General features: G+C 39.6%; 1 protein-coding gene across 3 annotated transcripts in view; it reads right to left on the bottom strand.

The window, feature by feature from the left end:
• The window catches only part of LOC121957675 (collagen alpha-1(XIV) chain-like), a 211820-nt gene that overhangs the window by 74332 nt on the left and 113722 nt on the right, over window positions 1–23766 (bottom strand). For all 3 annotated transcript variants that reach the window (XM_042506398.2, XM_088090334.1, XM_088090332.1), the window contains exons 22-27: window positions 21367–21489; window positions 19847–19996; window positions 13652–13768; window positions 5806–5955; window positions 2662–2736; window positions 211–350 (exon numbers count right to left, since the gene is read on the bottom strand). In XM_042506398.2, the coding sequence (XP_042362332.2) occupies window positions 211–350; window positions 2662–2736; window positions 5806–5955; window positions 13652–13768; window positions 19847–19996; window positions 21367–21489 (755 nt within the window). The remainder of the gene's footprint in view (window positions 1–210; window positions 351–2661; window positions 2737–5805; window positions 5956–13651; window positions 13769–19846; window positions 19997–21366; window positions 21490–23766) is intronic.

Consider the following 23766-nt stretch of genomic DNA (forward strand, 5'->3'; position numbering starts at 1 on the left):
CTTAGGGTGTGAATTGGTTGTGGGACAATAGACTTCTTCTTCACTGCAGCGGAGACACGGCACCGACTACGAGGCCGTGTCTACTCCTGCCTTCGAGGTTTTACGAGTTCTCGCAGAGCAAACACACCTGTAGTCCATGTTTTGAAGAATGCTGCAGAGCGAGCAGAAAAACCAGCAACAACCTCTGCGACAGTAACTGGTGTGGCGTACCTGTGTGCCGCCCGGGCCGATCAGGTCCAGAGCTCCGGTGGTGCTGTACAGGAAGCGGATGATCTTCACGAAGTTTTCATCTCCGATACTCCAGGAGCCGTCGACCAGGAAGACCAGGTCGGCTTTGGCTGCCTTACAGACTGAACAGGGACAGAGAGGCGGAGGAAGTTTGAGTGGAAATGTTTTTGGTTTTTCTTCTACACCAAACATGTTACCCTGCGTTTTTTATTTTTAGCTAATTACATTGCTATTATTATTTGTTGTTTTTTTATGATTTTATTTCGGTTTAAACTGTGATTTTTTTTTATTGTATTTAATGTCTTTGTTCATGTTCAGCATCATTAAAAATGAGATTCTCCCTAAAACTTTGATGGTGATGATCATGACAAAGATGAAGTTAATGTTTTTTGCTTGTTGTTGTATATTTGTTTGTTTTTTTTACTTTATTTTATTTTATCTATTTTTTCCAGTAATTTTTTTCTGTAATTTCATGCTAATTTTTGGGCCATTCTCACTTCCCTCTGATGTTTTTAAAAGAAACCAAGCTAATCTAGTCAGGTTTCAAATTTAAAATTTTCTGTTAAGACCGATGCACTTTTACTTTTTCGTCCAGGACTTTCACTTGTAACACTTTTTTACATAGTAGTACGAGTATTTTTACATCAAAAGAAAAACAAAATGAGAAACTTGGCAAGAAATATCCTGCAAACTAAACAAATAAATAAATAGTAAAAGGTGACATGGAAATAATAATAATGAGAGAAAAATGTCCTGAAAAGCAAATCTTAAGTTCTTTCAATTATATATTTGAAATGATGCTCTACAGAAAGAAAGGAAAGAAAAAAGAAAATAATTTTAACAAGAAAGAATTTCTTTTGGAACTTTCTTAAGGTTATTTTTTGTTTTTTACTTTACTTTTTTCTTTTCTTTCTTTTTTCATATATTCTGAAAAAAAATCTTCTAACATTAATCTCTAATTTTTAGGCCTGTTCCTATTTATAAGATAGTTATAGTTATAAGATAAGAAATGTGTTGTGAACATGCTGGTCCCTGCTTTTTAGCTGATGATGTGTTTTTTTTCAGATACGTAGTTAAAAAAAAGTGTGGTGACAGATATGTGAAGATTGTGAATGTTTGCTGCAACAGATCCAACACGCAGGTTTACATTTCAGACATTTATCTTAAATGAGCCTCCTGTTCACTCATCTCTGTAATTATATGTTATCTCTGTGTGATCATTTGAACTCCAAATTATCTCTACCTTTAACCACGCACGCATACATATATATAGATATCTTTGAGCCTGTGTTTATATACCATAATTTAGTGTGTGTGTGTGTGTGTGTGTGTCACTGTGTGGGAGGAGAAGAGTTAACGCTTATTTACTGAGCTCACACTGGCAGCGCTGAGTGACACTAAACTGTCGTCTGCACACGTGCAGAAAACCTCAAGCTCTTCCCTTCAATAACTAACTTGACGTTGTGATTTATATAAGGAGATGTGGGCAGAAAGTGAACTAAACTTTACAAAGTCGCTATAGTTACATGACGGGAAAGTGAAAGAAAATCAAAGAAAGAGCAAACATTGGGAGAGTTTTGTTAAAAGAAACTTTTCTGTTAATTATTGCTCAACAGAAAATTGTATTTATTTTCCTGAAGTTTTCCTGTTAAATCACCTGAAAAAAAACATTGTATTTCTGTTGTATCAAGGCCACAGGTGAATTCTTGCATTTAAAGATATTTATAGTTTATTTTGAATATGTTTGGCATCTTTTTTATTTTAATAATTTTAAGGTTTTTTGGGTTTGTTTTTTGCATTCTTCACTGATTATTTGCAATCATATTTATGACAATTGCCTGTTTAAAATTCTGTTACAGAATTATCATATTTTTTACAAACTTTTTTAGGCAACTTGTTTGTTTTTTCTTTGTTTTTGTTTTTTTCATCATTTTCTTGTACTTTTGCAATTTTTTTGCTGATTTTGGGGTTATTTATTCATAAGCTGCTCATTGCTTTCATTGGTTTCAGAGGGTTAATTAAGTAAAAAAAAAAAAAAAAAGAAGCTGAGTAATTAGTGCCTCTGGCTGTTAGAAGTCATGGAGTAAAATATTTCTCTGTAAAATGACTTTATAAACTCATGAATAATGCCGTTCTGTTATACCGCCAGAAAAAAAGGTTTTATTGATTTCTTTCTTGTGTGTCTTTAAAGTTTAAAAAACTTGTAAAAATGACATCAAAACTATAGATGAGTTATTGAGAAAATGTACTTTGGTGATTCCTAGTGATTCCAGTTTAATCCCCAAAAAAGCTGATGTCACACTGCAAAAATACACAAATATGATGAAACTGACAGACTTAACAGATTTTTTTTTTTTTTTTAGATCAATACATCGAGATCAGAAAACGGACTGGCGACATGTTCGTAATAAACCGTGTAAAGTCAGCTCTCACCTTCCTTGGCAGGCGGGATTGTGGGCAGCGGCGTGGTGGTGGGGGCAGGGGTCGGCGCCGGGGTCGGGACGGGGACTGAACAGACAGAATAAACAGGACACACACATAAAGACATGAAAAGCTGCAATCACGACCGCATTCATCGTAAAACAATCGCAACCCTAACATTAAAGTCTCCCTCTGAAAAACATAAAAAACGCCTGAAGAGAGAAAGAAGTGTCAGACGGCGCACAGTCACGCATTTAACGTACAGAATGTGTAAAATAACTACGTTCAGCTCTGTGATTTTAGCTCCTGTATAATTTGCTAGATTGATCGCAGCGCCGGCCGCGGTCTAAATCACACTTCGACTGCCACCGCTTTCAAGCCTTTACCTTTATTCTCTGTGTGTGTGAGGGGGGCTCGATAAACCAGCTGCCCCCCTCCAAACACACACAGTTTACTGATTCGGAGGTGTTTAGGCAGTAAATCAGCTACCTGAGGCTGTGAATTACTGGTGATGGCAGGTGGGGAGCGTTCGGTAGCGGCTGCCTGCAGCGATTGGGAGAGTCATTTGGAGAAAAGGCTGCGGCTTTCATTTGCATCAAAACAAAGCAATAAATCATCGTGGAGGCTCTCTGCAGAGCTGCAGCACGCAGGGCAGCAGCTCACAAAAACCTGCTCCTTCTTTTATCTTTTTTCTTATTTTCACTCCTTCTCCTCTCTTTGTCTCCATCAGTTCTTTTCTTTCCCCCCTTTTTTCGTCCTCACTTCATTAATTTTCAGTACACTACGGAAATGAACTTGTCTGGACTCTAAATGTCTCAGAAAACACTGTGCCCGCTATGATTTCTGTCACTTTCATTACAATTGCCCAACAACACAGAGCAGCCTTTACAAATAATTAACACCTTCACATACAACAGCAGGCCACAAACATTTTAACCAGATGAAAACGTTGCAGATATGAAGCTCATTCGGTCGAATGCCGAATGCAAGTTTCAAGTCTTTATGAGTGAATTTTCATGGCCCTCTAATGAAATAAAGGACTGCCCGACAGAGCAAGAAACACTGAATGAAAATGAAAAATGTTTGTTTATGTCTGCATTTGTTAGTAAACAGTCAAAAACATAACAGGGTTAAAGTGTGACAACAGCTCGTGCCAGCTTCTTGTAGTTACCTGTTTATTCAATTTAACAGCCAAAAACAGATGTTTTATTTGCTTATTTTATCAATTAATACTTATTCTGTTGATCTGTTGCACAATGTTATTGCTTCATACTGCTTTTTATCAATAACTCCCACATGCATTTTTTACAGTATCGACAACAGAACTGGTCAAACTGAAAGAAAAGGATCAGTTTCCATGCAGACAGTGAACTCTGTCACAGCATCAAGAGACAAAGAAGTGAAAGAAACTCACAGTTTAAAGTCGTAGTTGGTAAACTTTGTAAAATGAACTTTTTCTCATATTTGCTGTTGCAAGAGTGCTGAGGAGTCTCTAATGCAGCTGTCAATCACGTCAATTAATGTTTAAGACTGCAGTCAAACCCTCAAACTAGACACAAATGATTCAATATGAAGACTCGAGGCGGGTTTCAATTATTCTCAAATTGCACAAATTGAATTTGTGAATATAAAATATGCTTAATGGAAACACATCAATTTCTAAAATTCTCCCACTTATCACAAAAAAGTTTTCACACTTGCATGAGGTGGTATTTCATACGATAAAAAAATCCATATTTTACAAAACTGCATTGTTAACACCTTTCAACTCTGAGAAAGTTTTTGAATCCACAATTCCTCTGTGAAATCGTGGACTCTCAGCTCCCAGAAATCCCTCATACGTGGCCGCTCTCACGTATGAGGGGCTACACATGACACAACTTCAGGAAGTTATGATATTTCAAAATCAAAAATCAGCAGCGATGCTGTTGTTGGTAAATATCGGACACATTGTCATGTTGAGGTTGTTTCTCTTGTTCTGAAAATGCTGCTTCTACTGTTCGTACGTGTATATTACATCTTGCAGAGACGTCCTTTAATTTCTAAGAATGTACGGAGCAAACGGTCCAAACGAGCAGAATATGCACATAAATGAAAAGTCAAAAGCAGGTATATCTCCGGCTGTACCTGTGCCTTTTACCTGCCTCGTTTCTTTGAACTCCTGCGTGTTTAGCTTTTTCAGTTTGGATGGCTGCCTGTAAGCTTTTTATTATCTCTATTTTTTGATCTGAGTTAAAGTGTGGGTCCTTCTCCTCGCTGCCTGACAGTGAAGGACATTTTAGGGACATTTCAGCCACGTTAACACTCCGTTAACTTGACCTCATCATCACAGGGAAGATAGTGAGTAAAATGATATCATGGTGAACAAAAAAATGTCTCACATGACTATATAAACACAGAGCACTGGAAAATGCGCTGCTGTACAGGGAAAACTTGAGACCCCCCCCCCGTATGCAGACAGTGGGTCTTGATTAGCGTCGGGGGCCGCCGGCGAGGAACAAACGGCTGATTCTGAAAGGAGGGAAGAGGACTCGGCTCTCATCGCTCCCACGAGGATAAAAGATGTTTTATGTTGAAAATGACGTGATCGTCCTCCCAGTCTGTAGTGGGCTTCTTTTATACACGGTGACAGCTGACAGCAGTTTCTGTGTGTGTGTGTGTGTGTGTGTGTGTTCCTGCAATACTGTCGTGGTGACACATGTATGGGCGCGTTTAAATGGGAGTTTGGCTCACGGTATGGAGGAGGGAGAGTGGACGTGATGTGTCGGTGGTGTGTGTATGAGTGTGTTTGCACAAAACAGACAACAAAAATATATGTTGGGTGGTGTCTCCACGAGGTTCTGAAAAAGCCATGACTAAAATCCGAATAAATACGCGGAGAGAAACACACTTCATCAAATGTCTTCAACACTTTGATTTATACAAAGTTGTTTCTAACCTTCTGCTCATCTGACAAATTTAATCCAAGAGTTAGAAGGTGTCTGTTTCTGGACTTAAATCTTGCCAAATCTAATACACAGTGATATACAGTGATATTAAACATATCATTTTGAATTATTTTAAAACACCACAAACACAAAGGGTAACTAAAACTTGACAATACTGGAAGCGGACACACTTGTGTATGTCCATCATTGGTTGAAGGTGTGTACTCACGAGTCTTATCGATCACGGTGACGGCGGGGCCTTCGGTCCCGTCCTGCAGCTGAGCGTACACGCTCATCTTATACTGCGTGTTGGCCTTCAGGTTGTTGAAACAGTGTCTGTTGGCTGATCCGCTCAGCTTCGTCTCCTGCCTCTGACCATCTGCAGAAGACACAGAGATCACATCGTTATTATTCTGGAAAGGCGACTGCTTTTTGCTGTATTTGTACTGGGAGAAAAACTTCATTAGGACATTCAGTATCAGAGATATAAGAGTAAGAGAGTATTTTATGTCAAAATATTGTATAATAACTTATGTCTCACAATTAGATAAGCATGTCAGGATACCAGAATGAAACCAATAGCAGTCAAGTTCCACAATTCTTGAAAACCAATTCAACACTGCAGTAAAAAATAAATAAAAAAACAAGTCCCACATACTTTAAAGCACAACCCTTTATTAAAACATCAAAATCTAATTAAGTTCCAGTCTCACTGACTCCTGATGATCCGCCAACACAAAGTCCTTGTCTGTGTGAGATCATGAGATTTTGTGGGCGTGTACATATATTAATATATAGCCTGCAGCATATGACCAGAAATATTTCCTCTCTTGCTTTTGTTGTTCAGCACTTGCACATGTAAGATGTGACAGCTGGTCTTTGTCTCTTTGTCACACCTGGACGGCTCGGTAAAAAGTTGCAGTGATGAGTACAGCCGATGACTCCCAAAATTGAATATTTGAACTTTTGGCGACCAGAAAAATGCCATATAATCAGCACTCGCTGCAGAATAGACGTGCAGCACCTCGTGATGATGGAGCCGTATGTGGCAGAGGGTAAATACCAAAGATGGTAAAAATAATTAACAAAGCTAATCACCAGTGACGTCGCCCGTTTGTTTGTTTGATGGTTTTTAATGTTGTGAAGCCTCAAGTTCAGCATTTCAGCCGTTGCGGTCTTGGTGCCACACGTGACCACCTTCCTCGTAGCTCCAAATAAATTATCGTTGTATTGACTTTGAAGTAAAACCGACGGTACAAGGATTTTTGCAGGTGATTAAAACTGTCCTTTAACACATTCAGATTCTCCTACAAAGTGTTATGAAGCACGCACGCATCTCATCATCACTACAAACGGACATTTCTAAATTTCTTCAAGCAGTTTGAATTCCTCGGTGTCTTCCAGAGGTGGACGATGATGATGATGATGATGATGATGATGATGATGATGATGATGATTGGATTCAAATAAGGAGACATTTACTGACTCACCAGATGATTGTTTCTTCTGTTTGTTCTCACTTTTCTGTCTTTCACAGTGAGACATTTTTCTTTTTTTTGTTTTTTTTTTGTCAGCAGCTCAGTTTGTTTTTCTGCCCAAATAAAACTGAATAAAATGAAACTTTTTACAGTCAGGAATACGTGACAAACCAAATCCAATTACTGAAATAATCAGCATGTGTTTGCTGTTTTTGTTCACTCGGCGGTCAGGGTCGACTGGCAACCTGTCAAATACATTTCTAAGGAAAACGTATTCACAAAACACAACGCGTTCACTCGTACGGCTTCATCACAGAGGGCAGGTGGAACATTTTAATGAGTTAAAGAGCTGCAGCACTGAGCCGAGTCAATTTCTACTGCTGACAATATAAAACTTCCAGATAGACTTGATTTAGAACAGAGCAGGTACGTTCAACAACACCTACCAAACTGAGTGCTTTTCTTTACATAAACATTTATTTATATTATTTATTTACATTCACTAAATGTGCTGCCGCTAACAAGCAGCTGGGACGCACCTCACCAAGACGCAAGGAGAGGAGGTGAGGAAATGAATCAAGAAATGAGATGATGAGCGGATCAGGATGGCATCTTTAGAAATGATGTTCATGTCTTAACACGAGCATCTGCACTGTGAACTGTCATATAAAACTTCAAAAACCAAAGTATGAGGTAATGCATGATCGAAAAGAAACCAACTTTCACAGGTTACGAAGCATAAAGTTTAACGCTGCTCTGCAGTGTAGATTGAAATATCTATCGAGCAGCACGCATGTGTTATTTTGAAGAAGCATGACCTTATAATCCTGCACAGGAGAAGGTGACGAGTCGATCTCTGTAAACTCCAGTTTAATTCACCGGGAACTTTCTGTCCTACAGGAGGATTTGTGAAAATACACCGTTTGCCAAGTCTTCATTTTTTATTGATCTTTTTTACCTCCAATGCATCGACACCAAAAAAAGACAACTTCACACCATTTCTCTCTTTCTCCTGCAGCATACACGTTTTTCTGCTAATTATTTACCAGCTGTGCAAACATAAATCCTCATTTAGCTCCATTATGTGTTGAGAGAACCAATACCTCGGCGCTCCCTGCAGGAACACAGGGCCACTGCAATAATATGTGCCTTTTATGTGACGTTAATGACGGCGGCGTTGCTGCTGGAGGCCTGAAGGTGATGAATAGCAGCCATTACTGCCTTCCATTCGCTGGATGACGGCTGTATTAAAAGTCAATCTTACCTTTGAGGTAGTGACTGAACGGTGGACGTGCGCAATCGAATCGGGGGCACACCATCTGTTGTTTGATGTTATTTTGGTGTGCTGGAGTGTGTTATCAGTTTCAAACAAATGGGAAAATACACAATTATTTCTGTGGGCTCCGAGCCCGGTGGCTGCGCAGAATCAGAACCGAGAAAATGACTTCAATAATTGCGAGGTTGTTTTATGGAGGTGACTTTGGTGCAGTCATTTCTGACAGCTGAAGCAGGAGCTGAATACATCAAAGAACATCAAACAAAAAAAGGAATTCAGAAAGATGTTAATAAAGACTCCGGAGGTAATCTGAAGACCGGGTTAAATGGGGTCTACTGTGCAGTAGCTCTGTGATTTTACCTTCAGTTTCCTGTATTTCAGTGTATAAAGTTTGACCATTACAGACTGATATTGCGGGTAAAGGAGCTCCACATGTTGGATCACAGAACTTTGAATTATAGATCTTAAAGTTAACAAAGAGAAATATAGCGAGCTAAATTACAGAGACGCACGAGTCAAGATTTCTGTACATTTTTTGACAGTAAACTACTGGAAGCATTTACTTTTCCTGTCCCGAGTGCAAATTAAAAGCACTAAAATCATCACCGGGTGCTGAAAAACAGACACTCACTGAAACTTAAAGGGATAGTTGTGGATTTCTGTATGAAACACGTATGTATACGTATGTATATATATGTACTACATACAGCAGTGAGCGGTCGGCGCGCTCTCAGTTTGCAGAAACGGGTTGAAATTCAAACGTATTTTAACCATTTTAAAAAGGCCTTCAGCTCTTTTCCTCGCCATCAAACAGCTTTTTCCTTTGGCGCCACATTTCTCATCTGTCGCCAGTCAGCTGTTTGTGTCACAAAGTGCTGTTAGCAGCTTTTACGTGATCCGGCTAAAACAAAACTTCACGTTGAACAACACTCAATCCGGCGTCCACTTAGGGGCCATTTACATGGCAAAACTTCCTGCATGAAATGTTAAACCTCCGTGTCGGTTTGTCACACAACAACAGCATTTTGGGGGTGTGAAAACGCAAACTTTTGAAAACGCCACACCTTCTGTCGCCGTGTAAACTGGCAATGCACGGGTCCGGTGAGAACGGTGACGGCGTTCTTGTACAGTGTGTCATTACAAAGTTACACCACCAACTACTGCAGCTTTTTCAGTTGTTTTTGCAGATCCATGTACACGACGATCGCTGATCGATGTTATCATGTCAACATGGATTTTGTTGTTTTTGTTGTTGTCTTGCATCAAATTTATTTTAAAAATCATTAAAACTTTCATAATTTTCTTATTGAACTGTTTAAATTCTATGAATCCACCTCATGATCAGACATAATTTCTGCTGACAAAACATGCTTGAATAAAAAAAATAAAATAAAAGGAAAATCAAAGAATTAGAAAAAAATAAAGCAAATTCTCATTGTTTTTTTTTTTTTTTACTTTTAAAGGTTTCATCAGGCCTTACAAAGTCTTCTGTAATTAAATTTGTATCTATCAATAACCCCAAATAACAAGCAGAAATGATCACTGCATGATTCTGAGGCTATTTTTCTGCTGCTGGGAGGTGGTCAGCATTAAATGACTGATATCTGATATTTAATAAAAGGTTAACTCATTCATCAGCTGCTTCCTTTCTCCACTTCACAGACGCACGTTTGTCTGTGAGACAGGATCTGTGCAGACAGCAGGAGGAGAGGTGAAACCTGACTGGAAAAATAAAGTGTTACTAAGTTTCAGCGTGTTTTGGGTCTGTGTAGGCACTTTGTGTTCAATGAAATGAAGAAAGAAATTAAGAAAATAAAGTCCTGTCTCCTTTTGATTGAGTCACCAAAAAATACTTAAAGAGAGACCTGATAGTTTCATGATGTAGACAGGAGTTTCATATGATGGTTTGGATGGTCTGATCACCTGACAGGCGAGTTTAGTCCTTAGAGCTCGTTTTAATATTACACACACTTATATTGCTCTGTGCACAAAATGCACTTTTCAAAATCAAGCTTTAAAAACATTATAAATTAATATGATTTTCTACTTTCATTTATTATTTTTTTAACCAACATGAGCCCTTATCATGAATATCAAATATTGTATTATAAAATATATATATGTTTTTTTAGAGTTTTAATCTTTTTAAATGCCAGGTTTTTGTCATGATGAAACTATGTTTTTAAGTGAATAAAACACACACACAAAAAGAATTATTTTCAGCATACTACATGCTAAGCAGATTATTATTTTTTGATCATGATAGTCTGGGATAAGTCAGTGATTAGCAGCAACATTAATTGTGACAGTGCACCTAATGGAAATAGCATGTATTTTCTCCATATGCCAAATATGATTTAAAAAAATGATGTAATCAGGTTGAAAATAGTTAAAATGACAAATGTCAAAAGCCCAGAATGGCATGTTTTCATGCAGTTTGAATGGGTTTCAATGGAGCATTTTAACATTGTATTTTAGACTTATTGTAGGAGTTGAGCTGCAAATTCACTGATTAAACTAAAACACACAATCTTGCCAAAATTGATATGCATGAACACAGCCAAATTGAAAAAAAACGAAGCATGAAAAAGCACGTAAAATGTGCCAAACAGTCCCTAAGGGTTAAAGACATCTGCTCATTCACTGTTAGTCTTTCTATTTCAGAAACTTTGATTGTCATTTACGTCTGCGGTGAGACAGCAGCCTTCACTTCCCTTCATTTTCACACTCCCACACACACTGAACCTCAAATAGAGGCACTTGTTTCGTTTTTATTGTTTCCATGAAACAATCATCCAACAATCAGAGCACAGGCTGCAGGTGCAACATAACGTTTATCAGAGAAACCTTGATGAGCAGAAAAAGTGTTTTTTCCTCTCGTCTTCTCTTTAAAGCTAAACTCTCAGAAAAAAGACAACAGGGCATAATTACTGTCGTTCCTGCAACAAGAGAGTCTCATCCCAACACGCTTAGCAGCCATAATGCCGACCTTTTGTCTTTTTTTCCATGCAGTTTACCTCACGCAGCAAATGTAAATGTCAGCCAGGCTGCGATCAGTAAGTCTTGCTGGTCTACAGAGCGGCTCAGTGTCTGAATGCACAGCTAAACCTTTAAAGCTGTCAGCACGTCTCTGATGGGATACAACAAAATCTTTGTCATCTCAGGCTGCTTAGGGATTCAGAAAATTGGACGCTCTCCCTGCGCTGCATACTCAAACTCCCACTGATGAAAGCATGTTTGAGTATGTATGAGCCCCCCCCCCCAAACTCCTACCAGCGCAGTTATGCAGTGTAGGAGAAAATGTGCGGGGGGAAAAGCACAGCTGCATTTACAGTATTTAGTATCTCGCTGCCGAGCTGATGCGGAGGTAGTGATGCACAGTCACGTTTAATAACCATGTCGACCAGCCGGTGATGTGAATATTTGTGTGCGTGTATGAGATTTGCATTCATCCCTCCTCCTAAATAAAGGTCAAGGTCATCTTTATTATCTCAGAAAAAAATGGTCATGCAGCTAAAACAATATGCTAGGATTACTGCCTTGTGGTTCTAGGTCGCCACGAACCAATCAAGTTACGGCTTCAGTTTCCATGTCTGTGAAAACATGGACGCCTCACACAGAGGATTTCTACAGTGTCAGCAGGAGAAGAACATGATGTCACAGTGACGTTGACCTTTGACCTGAATATAAAATGTCATCACTTCATTATTTCATCCTATCTGACATTTCTCTTAAATTTTGACAGAATTAGCAATTTTTGAGTTATGGCCAAAAACACAGTTCACAGTGACTGAATGTCAGTGACCTCTGACCACGAAATTCACATCAGCTCATCATCGAGGAGTACGACTCCAACGTTTGTGCCAAATTTGAAGAAATTTCTTTAAGGCATTCTTGAAATTATCACGTTCAAAAGAATGAGACAGACAGACAGACCTCCAAAAAAACCAAAGACATAATACTCCCAGCGGTGTCGAGGCATAAAAACAGCGACGTCTAACGTCTTGTGAATTAACCTTGTTTCAGTACTGAAGATCAATAATAGTCTGATTTCTGTGTGCCTGCTGCAGACTCAGGTCCAGTTAAACATACTTTAGCACAGAGATTAGAGGTATTAAAAGTAGTAAAAACTAAACTTTGTTGTGTGTTTTATGTGCTGGAGCGGCTGCGTGTCGTCACTCAGGCACAGACTGTATACTACAGACACACTGTGCAGCATGTAATTGTTCCCTTGGGTTGTTAAGATGATTTTTTTGAGTGAAAGCACAACAAAAAAGCTCTTTTTATGTCAAAATGGTTTCGCAGGCACGTGCCAGTCACAGTGTGTTCCATCAACTAATAACATCAACTAATTCTCACAATTTTCTGGCAGCACAGGAGGTTCACTCACCGGGTTTTCAAATCAAAATAGTCAGTATCAATTTTACGGACCTCTTGCCCTCTAACAAACGTCCCAGGCTGCACAACAGCTGGATGAATGTAGACACACAACTGCAGCTGTAAAATGTCTCCAAACGTTGATCAATGACGGCCCGTATTCGTTGTAATAGTCTATGTGATGCTAAAATAATTTGGCATTGCAAATGTCATTAAAATTTTGAAAAATTTCTTTTTGAATTGTTTAAATTGTATAAATCCAACACATGATTAGACATGCTTTGTGATGACAAATTGTGCTTAAATTATAAAACACAAAATAAAAAATAAATAAAATTAAATGGAAATCACAGAATTTGGAAAAACATAAAACAGAATCTGGATTTTTTTTAATTTAAATTTTCAAGGGTTTTTTAGGGCCCTAAAAAGTCTTATGTGACTAAATTTGTATTTGTCAATGACCCGGAATAACCAAGAGAAAATATCACTCCATGATTTTGAGTTTGTTATAATAAAGAAGTTTTTGAGAAGAATTTTTAAATGATAGCACAACAACAAAAAAAGAAACTCTTACGTCAAAATGGTTTCACAGGCGCACGCCACTCACAGTATTTACTGTGTTTCATCAGCTTATATCATTTCAGGCGGTCCAACTTCACCGTCTAGAACTGTTCTCAGGATTTTCACCACAAGAGGTTCCCTCACGGGGTTTTAAAATCAAAATACTCAGTCAATCAATTTAATGCACCTCTTGCCTTTTAACAAACGTCTCAGGCTGCACAGCTGCATGAAGGGCAACATACACTGCATGTGAAGTATAAGGTGTAGACAGAACAATGAAAAGGTGACAGAGCCCACTGATGTGTGTGTGTGTGTGTGTGTGTGTGTGTGTGTGTGTGTGTGTGTGTGTGTGTGCGCGCGCGTGCGTGCGTGCGTGTACTCACTGAGCAGAGACTCGATGACCACCCTGTAGGCGCTGGCGTGTCGGTGAGTCTGCCACTGGGCGCAGAAGCTGTTCATCCTCATCTGGTATGTATTCAGGTTGGTCACTCCCAGATACACTGGAGGAAAAAAACACAAATATCGTTCAGACTTTCTCGATGCAAGTGTCACATAAAGGCCCGCACATGTATTTGCAAACTTTAAGCCCTATTTCACCACATTCTGATATTTTTCTAGTCAATTTAATTTTGTTATTTGTCCCAGAGGGCATTTGTGCTGCAGCAAGTGTAAAAACAATAAAAACACATAAAGCACAAACAATATGACAAGAAACATACAAAAGTTGACATTATTCTGTACACAGGGTGACTAGTTCCTGTGCACATTCAAGCAGCACATTAGTAAGAGTCCACAAGAACTCAGAGAGCCTAAAATAATTCAGTTGGCGATAAAAATGACAAAAATCTCCTCATAACGTAAACCATTTCCAATGAAAAACACAGCACCATCAGCAGGTCAGGACAGTCACAAAAATGCAGCATCAGGACTATAACCATAAAGGCAGTTGCTGCAATATAGCTCACAAGTACAATATGTACTGTTACTGTCACTCTCACATCAACATCGTCAATACTACAATACCATATGTACAGTTACTGTCACCTCGTAACAATATAATATGACTCCGAACTTCAAGTGACTCTGAAAAAGTGCTGAGATGTAAAAATGAACTCCAAACTTCTTCTGGACTCTAAAAAACACTTGTAAGTATTCCTCTCTACAAGCTGCTGTAATAATAAAACTGCATATAACTGCACACATGTGGGAAACCACACGCCATCGAGTTTCCAGACGACACTTTTAAAAAAGCGAGGTCAGTTGGTTTCAAGGACGCTGACTTGTATTTTTTCACAGAGTTATTTACAGAGACAGAAACATAACTTCACTGTGTTAGCTCCGGCGTATGCACACACTCACAAACACACACACTCACGCCCAAACAAACCCACACACTCTCTATTTATGCAAATGTGCTTTCATCGTCCGACTTCTGAAAGCAGCACTCGTTCTGAAAGACATAAGCAGGCGTGTTTCTGTGAGTCGGTAATGGCCCTGTACATCACGATATATTTTACATCCCCTCTGACAAAACACAACATTTTCCAGTTGAGCCAAATATCCAATCTGCATTATTTTGGAATGCGTTCCAATGCATAATGTATCCCTGCGCAGCGTGTAAAAATCTCAGCGTGTGATTTAATTAAAGGGCATGGAGGGGTTCTTAATTCAGCATCAGCAGAGTGCAGAGCAGGAGCCAGAACATCACAGTGTGACTGAATACGCTGTGATACATTATTTGATTATGCTTGAATTACTGGTGCTCTGAGTTCACAAGGAAGAAAACTTTGAGAAAACATTGGGAGTAACTTTACTTACAACGACCAAACAGGTGGAGGGCAGATTTTTATACACTGAACAAAACTATGATCGCAACACTTTTGTTTTTTTTCAGACTTCTCATAAGTTTAAATAAAAGATCTAATATCTTTTCTATGCACACAAAAAGCTTCTCTCTCTCTCAAACATTTTTTGGAAAAGTGTTAAAATCTGTGTTAGGCTGGATTTACAATACAAGTCTGATTTGTTGCCGATATCCGTTTTTTTTGACCGCCTCCTTACTTTTAAAAGTGACTAAAATCAAATATCTGCATTTACACCTGTTTAAACTAACACTTGAAATAACACACATACATAAATTAATACTGAATTGTCCTCATAAAAGTGTTTCAATATGAACTCTGTTCAGTCCCAAATCCAAAACCTGATCAGAGGGACAGGAAAAATAATTGGCATGCTGCCCCCATCCTCACTGCAGGAGATATTTAAGGAGACGGTGAAGAAGCAGAGCCGAAAAATCACTACTGATCCAAACCACATCCTGCATGAGGAGAATGAGCTGATGCCTTCAGGCGGGAGGAACGGGTAACCAAACTGTAAACTGAACAGGTATACATTCTCCCTAGTCCCTTTATCAATCTAACTACTTAACAGTAGGAGATAAAGAGTGCGTGTGTGTGTGTGTGTGTGTTTGTGTGCGAGGACATTTGGGGTGTGGGGTGAGGAGGTATGTGCAATCTATGTGCAATATTGTGCAATATTTGATGTAGGGTACTTGCTATGAATTGACCTGTGGAATTATTATGTGGGCACTTGTAATCCTGTATAGCACTGTAGGGGGATTATTTTAGGCAGAGCATCGTGCAACACCTGGGGTCAGGGCACTGTGCATTGTGGATCCGGGGAGGATACTGTGCTAATTATAGTTTGACTTTTATGTATGTGGTCAAGCGGACTGTGTCTCTCTGATGTCCAAGACAAAATTCTCCTAAGGGAGACAATGAAGGCTTATATCGTATCGTATCGTATCGTATCGTATCGTATCGTATCGTATCGTACCGTACCGTACCGTACCGTACCGTACCGTACCGTATGTTATCTTATCTTAATGGCACAGAAATGAAAACATGTAATATCAGCAGCTATTTCTATGTATTGTTCAAATGTTCTTTGACATTCTGGACTGGTACAGTATCTTTTCAATCTCAGCAGATAAGATTTGCATCAGTTTTGCTGAAATACCAATATTCATCCATCACTGGCCGTGAAACCGTAAAGAATTTAAACTCAGTGAAGAGGTGTTACAGGAAAACCAGCTCCAGTCTCCATTTTGTCCTCTACCACTGTGCTGGTTGTGCTGCTGTGTGACATTGAAGCATCCGTCCACTCATCTCGACCGGTCCACTGGCTTCATTAACATGCTGCGGAGCATTACGACAGACGCTCGGCTCACCTCCTGGGATCTCACTGGCCTCAAATCATTATACTCTCTTTTCAACTGCACCCATCTCTCCATCTTTCTTCTTTCTCTACCCATCTTCTTCAGGTTTAGTCCCCCTTTCTTTCTCACCTATTCCTCACCCAGTCCTCCCAAACTTGTCCTTCAAATCAACCAAGAAGTGCTTAATTGTCATGCAGGCGGAGGAAACTGCGGCTCCGATGTAAAGTGACGTGCCCGCGATCCATTTAGAGCTACATGTTCGGGCATTAAGATGACACTTGCATCAAGAGCTCTTACCCGGAGAGAAATGAGAGTGGATGATGAAAGGGTGGCGGGTCAGTGTCCCGCTCAAGGACACTTGAAAAGGTCACGTGGTTTTCATCGCTTGCTTTGGCTGTCATGGAGATCAAATATAAATCAGACCTTTCAGTTACAGAAACAGCTACTACACCAACGGGCCAGCCTGCGCTGAAGTGGTTAATTATCATGCAGGAGAGGGAAATCAAGGCTCCTGCTCAAATGATTGTACTTGAGAGCAGTGATTGATCAAACCGGGCCAGACGCTCATAGAGCCGCAGGAAGTGTCCACATGGCCAGTGAGATTACTTAAATCTATGGCATCTACAGTTGCAGGGCCGGGCGGTGATTAGGTGGAGTTTTCTCTAAAAATGTCAGATCGATTTCAAGATATTGATGTCTGCAGGTGTTGATGTCTGCTTCGCTGATTAGATTAAAGGAGATTGTTGGACAGAAAAGGGTGAAAACAAGGTACGTTTATGATCAGGTTTAGAAAATGTCCAACAAACATTACAGTAACAAATACCAGAGCAGAATCAGCCGCTCTGATCAGAGTTCATCAGGATGAAATGGTCGTTTGATCACATCTGCACATTTTTCCACGGAGCATTATTCTGCTAGGTTTTGTAAGGCTGGTTGGTTTATTTTGGTAAAAGTGAAATTAACATTATTATTAAAACAAAAAACAGTTGGATATTGTCAATATACTTGCACAGATATTCAAAAACTACTTTGTAATAATTACGGTTGACGGTACACAGAGGTCACAGTTCTGTGTTGATTTGATTCAGTGGGAAAAAAATGCGTAGTGTAATGTTATGTTTCAACAACGATACGACGTGTGTTACGATACATGGTTGGCAATACAATACAAAAATAACATGGGCTCATTCATCGAGTGACACGATATGATACGAATCAATGACTAAAAATCAATACAGTAACTTTTTTTGCAAAAATAGAGGAAATCTGATGTGATGAACACAAGGCACACATTCTTAGTATCCATACAATCGATTCATGCCTTGAAAAATGATTTTGGATTGATACAAGTCACACTAGAAGGACGACTTGCCATTTACCCATGAATGTAGTATGATTGCAAGAATATAAATCGATGCATCGACACAACGGATGTATCGTTACACGGCTCATATTCTGTGTATTGTGCGTGTGGCTGTGTGCACTGAACTGGGACGGCTCGGCACAAACACACAAACAGTTACAGCCCTAATAATAAAAGACATAAATTAAATAATAAAAACCTGATCTTATCGGCAGCATCTTCATGGTAAATCCCTGCCTATTTTTACCAGAACAAAGAGAAATAAAGCAGGACTGTGGAACTAACAAGGCAGCGGCTGAAACTCCACCATCCGAATCTTTTAATCAGCGGTTGTGGTTACATCGAAGATGGTCACAATAAAATTTTCGAGAGCGTATCCTGTAATTAGTTGTGACTGCTGTTAAGAGCATCAGATGGCTATGAAGGAATTAGTGTCTGAAGTGTTTGACTGGCTGCTCTAATTGGTGAAAAAAAATGAGATTTTTCTTCCCAACAGCAGCTGGTACTGTCATGGAGGTCCAATGAGAAATAATCTGTATAAAAATAAAAGGCTAAAACTGGCAATCGACAGCTGGGCAACAGAAAACAAACGAAGAGATCGATGGAGAGTTGATGTGACGGGCCGTATGATGACTGATGCTATTTACAGTTAATTTAAATGACATTAGACTGTGGTGTAAAGTCGCAACAACAACAAGTGTTCAGACACTGTTGTAGCCTTATCGGGAAAAATATAAACCAAAGCTGGTTTTAAGCTTTATTCATTTTTCTGACTTCATTAAAGGCTTAACTGTGTGTTTAATTTCATTTAATCTTTCTGATGTTTTTATAACTCCTATGTCAATCATCTTTGAGGACTCTGAAAAGCTTTGCACTTTGTCGACTGCACCTGTGCCGACGTCTCACAGCTGGCTGCAGCTGGAGAGTCACGTTATTTGTTCATCTCTTGGAACGGCTCATTTTGATGAAAATTAGGTTATGGCTTGTTGTCTACTTTACTGCAGTTGGAAAGAGGAATTTTGTGTGTTTTAACAACGTTTTGTTTATGAGTTATTGATCCAAGTCTGAATCTGTGAAAATCTTTTCAACTTTACCAAACTGCTCAAAGCTGAATTTATTAACGCAGACTAGTTTATAAATGCAGGCTTAAGATCTAAAATTGCATAAAAACATTGAATGGTCCCTCAGAAAAGCATGTTCATGGCCGACAGATTTTGTGAAGATATCGGATAAATGACCCTTGTAAATTGTTCTACTCTGACTGCGATTCTATCTTTATCTAAAGTCTCTTCCTGAAATATCTTACAGAGCTTTCATGTGAACACTTTCTTCTCCCAACTTGTACAAAGTTCTTATATTTTGGAAAATCTGAACAGCAGGGGAATTAAACTGTCTGTCGTTATGTAAGCTCTGTACCATAAACTGCTGTCCAGGAAAACAGAGAATTAAAGAAGCACCATGAAATGACAGAGGGGGGACTAATAGTGACCTCATAGTTTGTCTGTTGTGTTGGTATTGCTGTTACCCGCTTTGCCGCGTTCAGCCTAAAACAGATGACTCTTTTCTTCTTCTTTGGCAGTTTTGGCAGTGCCTTCCCTGCTGCACTGTGCTGATTACGATAAAGTGCCACCACATCAGCTTACTGCCACAAGTGCAGATACAAACGACAGTGAAGTAAAATGTTTGCTAGTTAAGTGTTTTCCATGAAGACATCCGTCCAGAGGCAGGACAACATTTGACGGGGGCGGACGCCTCGTGATTCTCTATGCAGAAAATACCCTGATTTACTTTAGGAAATCTTAATCTATGCTCTTCATAATCTGTAAAGCACAAAGAGGTATTTTGTGTTCACATTAGAATTTAGATTGTAAAGTCAAACTTGTCTGATTCAAAACAACTAACTTCATATAATTGGTGGATGATTTGGAGAAAGCGTGAGGAGGGACGCAGTAAGCTGCAGGTTTGTCTGCTGGTTGTTTTCTGCTTTTTACTTACAGGTCTTGGCTCTGCCTGCGAGGGCCTCGCTGGATCCGGTGGTGTAGGAGGCGATGACCTTGACACTGTAGTCCGTCCCGCTCAGCAGGTTGACGATCAGCATGGTGTTCACGTCCTCTCCCACGAAGGTCTCCAGAGCTGGTCCGGGGGCTGCAGAGGGGGCGCAGGATAACAGAGGAGAGGCATGAAGGGGGAGCACATGCTCAGTGAATGGAGGGAGCTCAGAGGAGCAGAGAGGAGCTCAGAGGAGCAGAGAGGAGCAGAGAGGAGCTCAGAAGAGCAGAGAGGAGCAGAGAGGAGCACAGAAGAGCAGAGAGGAGCAGAGAGGAGCACAGAGGAGCTCAGAGGAGCTCAGAGGAGCAGAGAGGAGCGCAGAGGAGCCCGGAGGAGCAGAGAGGAGCACAGAGGAGCTCAGAGACCATCCTTAGCTTTAATTCCAGTGAGGAGAAGAGGACTAAAGTGCAAAATTGATGCAGGCAGGACAAAGAAAGTGCAGAATAATGGAAAAGCACAAGTTCATTAAAAAATATATATGCAAAGAGATTGAGTCTGTGTGTTTTTTCAGTTGTGTGTTACATAAATCCACTAACGCAGCTCCACCCGAGAAACAGAAATTAGGTCAACTAAGAGGTTTCCTAAAAAGTGGGACTGACGCCTGGTCAGCTGGTCAGTTGTTTTGTCAATATGCTTTTTTTTCATCAAAGTGTCATTGGTCAGATAATCCCTGCTGTTACTTTCACAGGGCAGCATGTCCACAAAGTGTCGCAGTGGAATCAGCTATATCTCCTGTTAAATTTTCTATATAAATATATATATTATATATATTCATTTTATCTATTGTTTTTGCATTGTTATCAGCAATACAAAGTAAAACTGAAAATATTCCTGCAGCTTATGGCAAACTAAATTTAAGACTGTTTTAATGCTACTCAGACTAAAATTTAAGACCACGTTTACAAAAACCAAAACTCGAAGGAAAAAAACAAAACATACAAAAAAAAACATGAACAATGAACCAACATCTTTTTACATCAAGTTAAAGGCCATTTCGCCCAAACATTTACTGTAACATACAATATTACATTATTTGAGTCCAATGAAAAAGTTAGATTCGATTAAATTTGGGAAATAATTAACATTTATTGTTGAGTTTTTAATAAAGATTTTGTGTCTCTCACTCTGTATGTGGGATTTCAGTGCTTTAATTCTCATCATGATGACTTTAATTCGGTAAATTATAACAAAAAAACAACCTATTTTGTTATTTTACAATGCAAAGTTACAAAAAGGGCTTTGCATTTTTAGGAAATTCTAAAAGGCTGGTTTAAGACATTAATTAATACTAATAAAGGTTTTAATAAATCCAATGCCTTTTAAAATGTTTTAAGGATCTGTGGGAACCTGTTGAATTTCATATTCTGACAGTTTCCAAAAAGGATGAAAGGTTTTTGGATATGTTACCATGTGGAACAATAATATGTAGTTTTATTTGACTGACACAGTCTGTGTGTGTGAAGGACCTGAGAGAGGCTGGTAGACGACCCTGTAGCCCATGGTGGGTGAGGGAGGAACGTCCCAGCTGATCCTGAAGCGGTTGTACCATTCCTCGGACACCCGCAGGTTCCTGGGAGCCGAGAGAGGAACTGAGGAACAAACAGATTTCAAACTGGTTTTATTTCTTTAAAAAAAAAATACATGAAGGAAAAGGCAAAAACTTGGCAAAATGTCCAACAAATTTTTAAGAAATTAGAAAAAGGGGACAAGAAAATGACAAAAAAAGAGAGAGGAGGGTAAGAAAAATATAAAAATAATGATCCATGCATGTTTCTATCATCTAAATTGATGCACACAGTGCAATTATCAGGACATGAAAACAAAACCTAATGGTGCATCTGTGACTTTTAAAAGAATTAATTTGACCAGATCTACATGCACACTGTATTGTTTTTATCAGCTAATGTGGTGATGAGGAGGTGGAGCTCCATCTGGACTCGAAGCAGAGGGGAGATAAGGAGAGAGAGGAGAGGAGAGGGAGACAGAACAAGAAACAGACAGGAAGGATTACAGAAAAAAGACAAATCAAGATAAAAAGAGACAGGAGCAAGACGGGAGGTGAAGGGGACACACAGGAGAGAGACAAATGAGAGAGCAGGTTTAAGGAAAGCAAATGGAAACGAATAAAACGAGAGACGAAAAGAAACAATCTTTACATAATAATACAACATAAAGTAAATCAAATTAAATAAATATTCCCCAGAATGTAATTCTCTGCATGTCAGAATGATTAAAGGAAACTGTCCTCACAGAGCAGAGGAAGAAAGTACAGGCAGAAACCGGGAGGACAGAGAGTGAGTTGGTGAGCGGATGATAATGAGGAAGAGTCAAAGAAGGATAACATTTGATAACACTTAATAGAATTTCAACAGTCAGCACAGTGAGAAATGTCCCTTTGCTGTTTCAGAGTGTACCGTTGAATTAGTCCGTCGCAGAGATATTAAATCCGGAGAAGTTATCACTGACAACTGGGACAGAACTTTCGAAAAGCCAACTAATGGCAGGATGGTATTAATAGTGCATTTTAAATAGAACTTTTCTTTGAGGAATGTGTGATTTTCAGCCCGTCTGTGCACTCACACACATTTGTAACCTCTCTGCGGCCCACTCCGGTCCTCCTGATAGCCTTGAATCTTCTCAGGATCCCCTCGGTTAATGGCAGACGTGAGACTTTTTTCAGGTCTGAGCCCCCCGAGTGAATCTGTTGCACATTTTAAATGCTAACAACCTCCCATCATTTTCTCCGTGTCCCATCACTCCTCCCTGAGTGTGCGTCTCTCTCGCCATTTCACCGACTGAAACCTCCAGATTATACCGGCTCTCCTGGCTCATGTTCCCTCTTCACCTTCTGTGGTCGTTCACCGTTAAAAAGCTGTCTGCCCCACCCCCCTATATGTGCTGAATCCTCACGTTGAAATCTTCACGTTACTCTCGCCTCCTCTGTCCTGTCTTCACTGTGTCCTGAGACAATCAGCATCATGCTCGGAGCTCTTTGACACTCCTCTCACTGTGTCCTCGCCCTTCAGGCCCAGCAGTAATGAGGAGACTTAATGGGCAGACCATTAAGGACCAAAGGAACTCTCCCAGCAGCCCCTCAACATTTTTAGGAACTGGGCTAATAGTTTGGTATTCTGAGTGCACAAAGCTGGTCTCAGTTTTCTTCAAAGGCTGTAGTTCGTGCATCCCGAGGGGGGTGGAGGGATTTTCAATCACGGTGTAACTTACAGTACTGAAGCCAAATCATAAAGTATGATCATGTGCCAACGCCAAAGCATCACTAACATGCTGCAGCTCTACTGCTGTAACCAGAAAGGACTCGTGAGAGCCCTTTAACAGCAGGCGGGTTTCCGTTACAGGTTTTCACAAAACATTTCTGAAATGTGGATAAAACATAACTGTGTTTTCACTGAGTGACGAAATTGAACCCAGATAATGTGATGAGAAGTCGAGCTATTCTGTCATGTGAACACCTCAGACGGACTTTAATTGGACTTGGCGTTCTGCACGTGCTCCTAGTCGCTGCGCCGACCTTCCTCCGTGATTAGTGGTAGGGACTGTTGGTTATTTATGTGGGGGGAGGGTTGATGCAAAATAGTTTAGGCGTTAAATAATGTAAGCACTGAGGAAGGACTAGTGTTGTTAATATTGGTTTGGGTGTATTTATCTTAAATAAAAAAGTGCCATCCCAGCCCCAATTCTGCCCTTCTTTCAAAAATAAACTTTTCTTTTCTCTTCCTAAAAACCTAAATCCTTTAATCATTTGTCTTAATGTCAGCATTTTTCAAAATCTCCTTAGGCTTTTGGTGATTCAAATCCTTTATCAAATCCTTATTTCTTCCCACAATTTCTCCAAAAGTCACTTAATT

This window comes from Plectropomus leopardus, chromosome 17 (genome assembly GCF_026936395.1).
Source record: "Plectropomus leopardus strain MGB_pleo_1.0 chromosome 17, ASM2693639v1, whole genome shotgun sequence".
NCBI lineage: Eukaryota > Metazoa > Chordata > Actinopteri > Perciformes > Serranidae > Plectropomus > Plectropomus leopardus.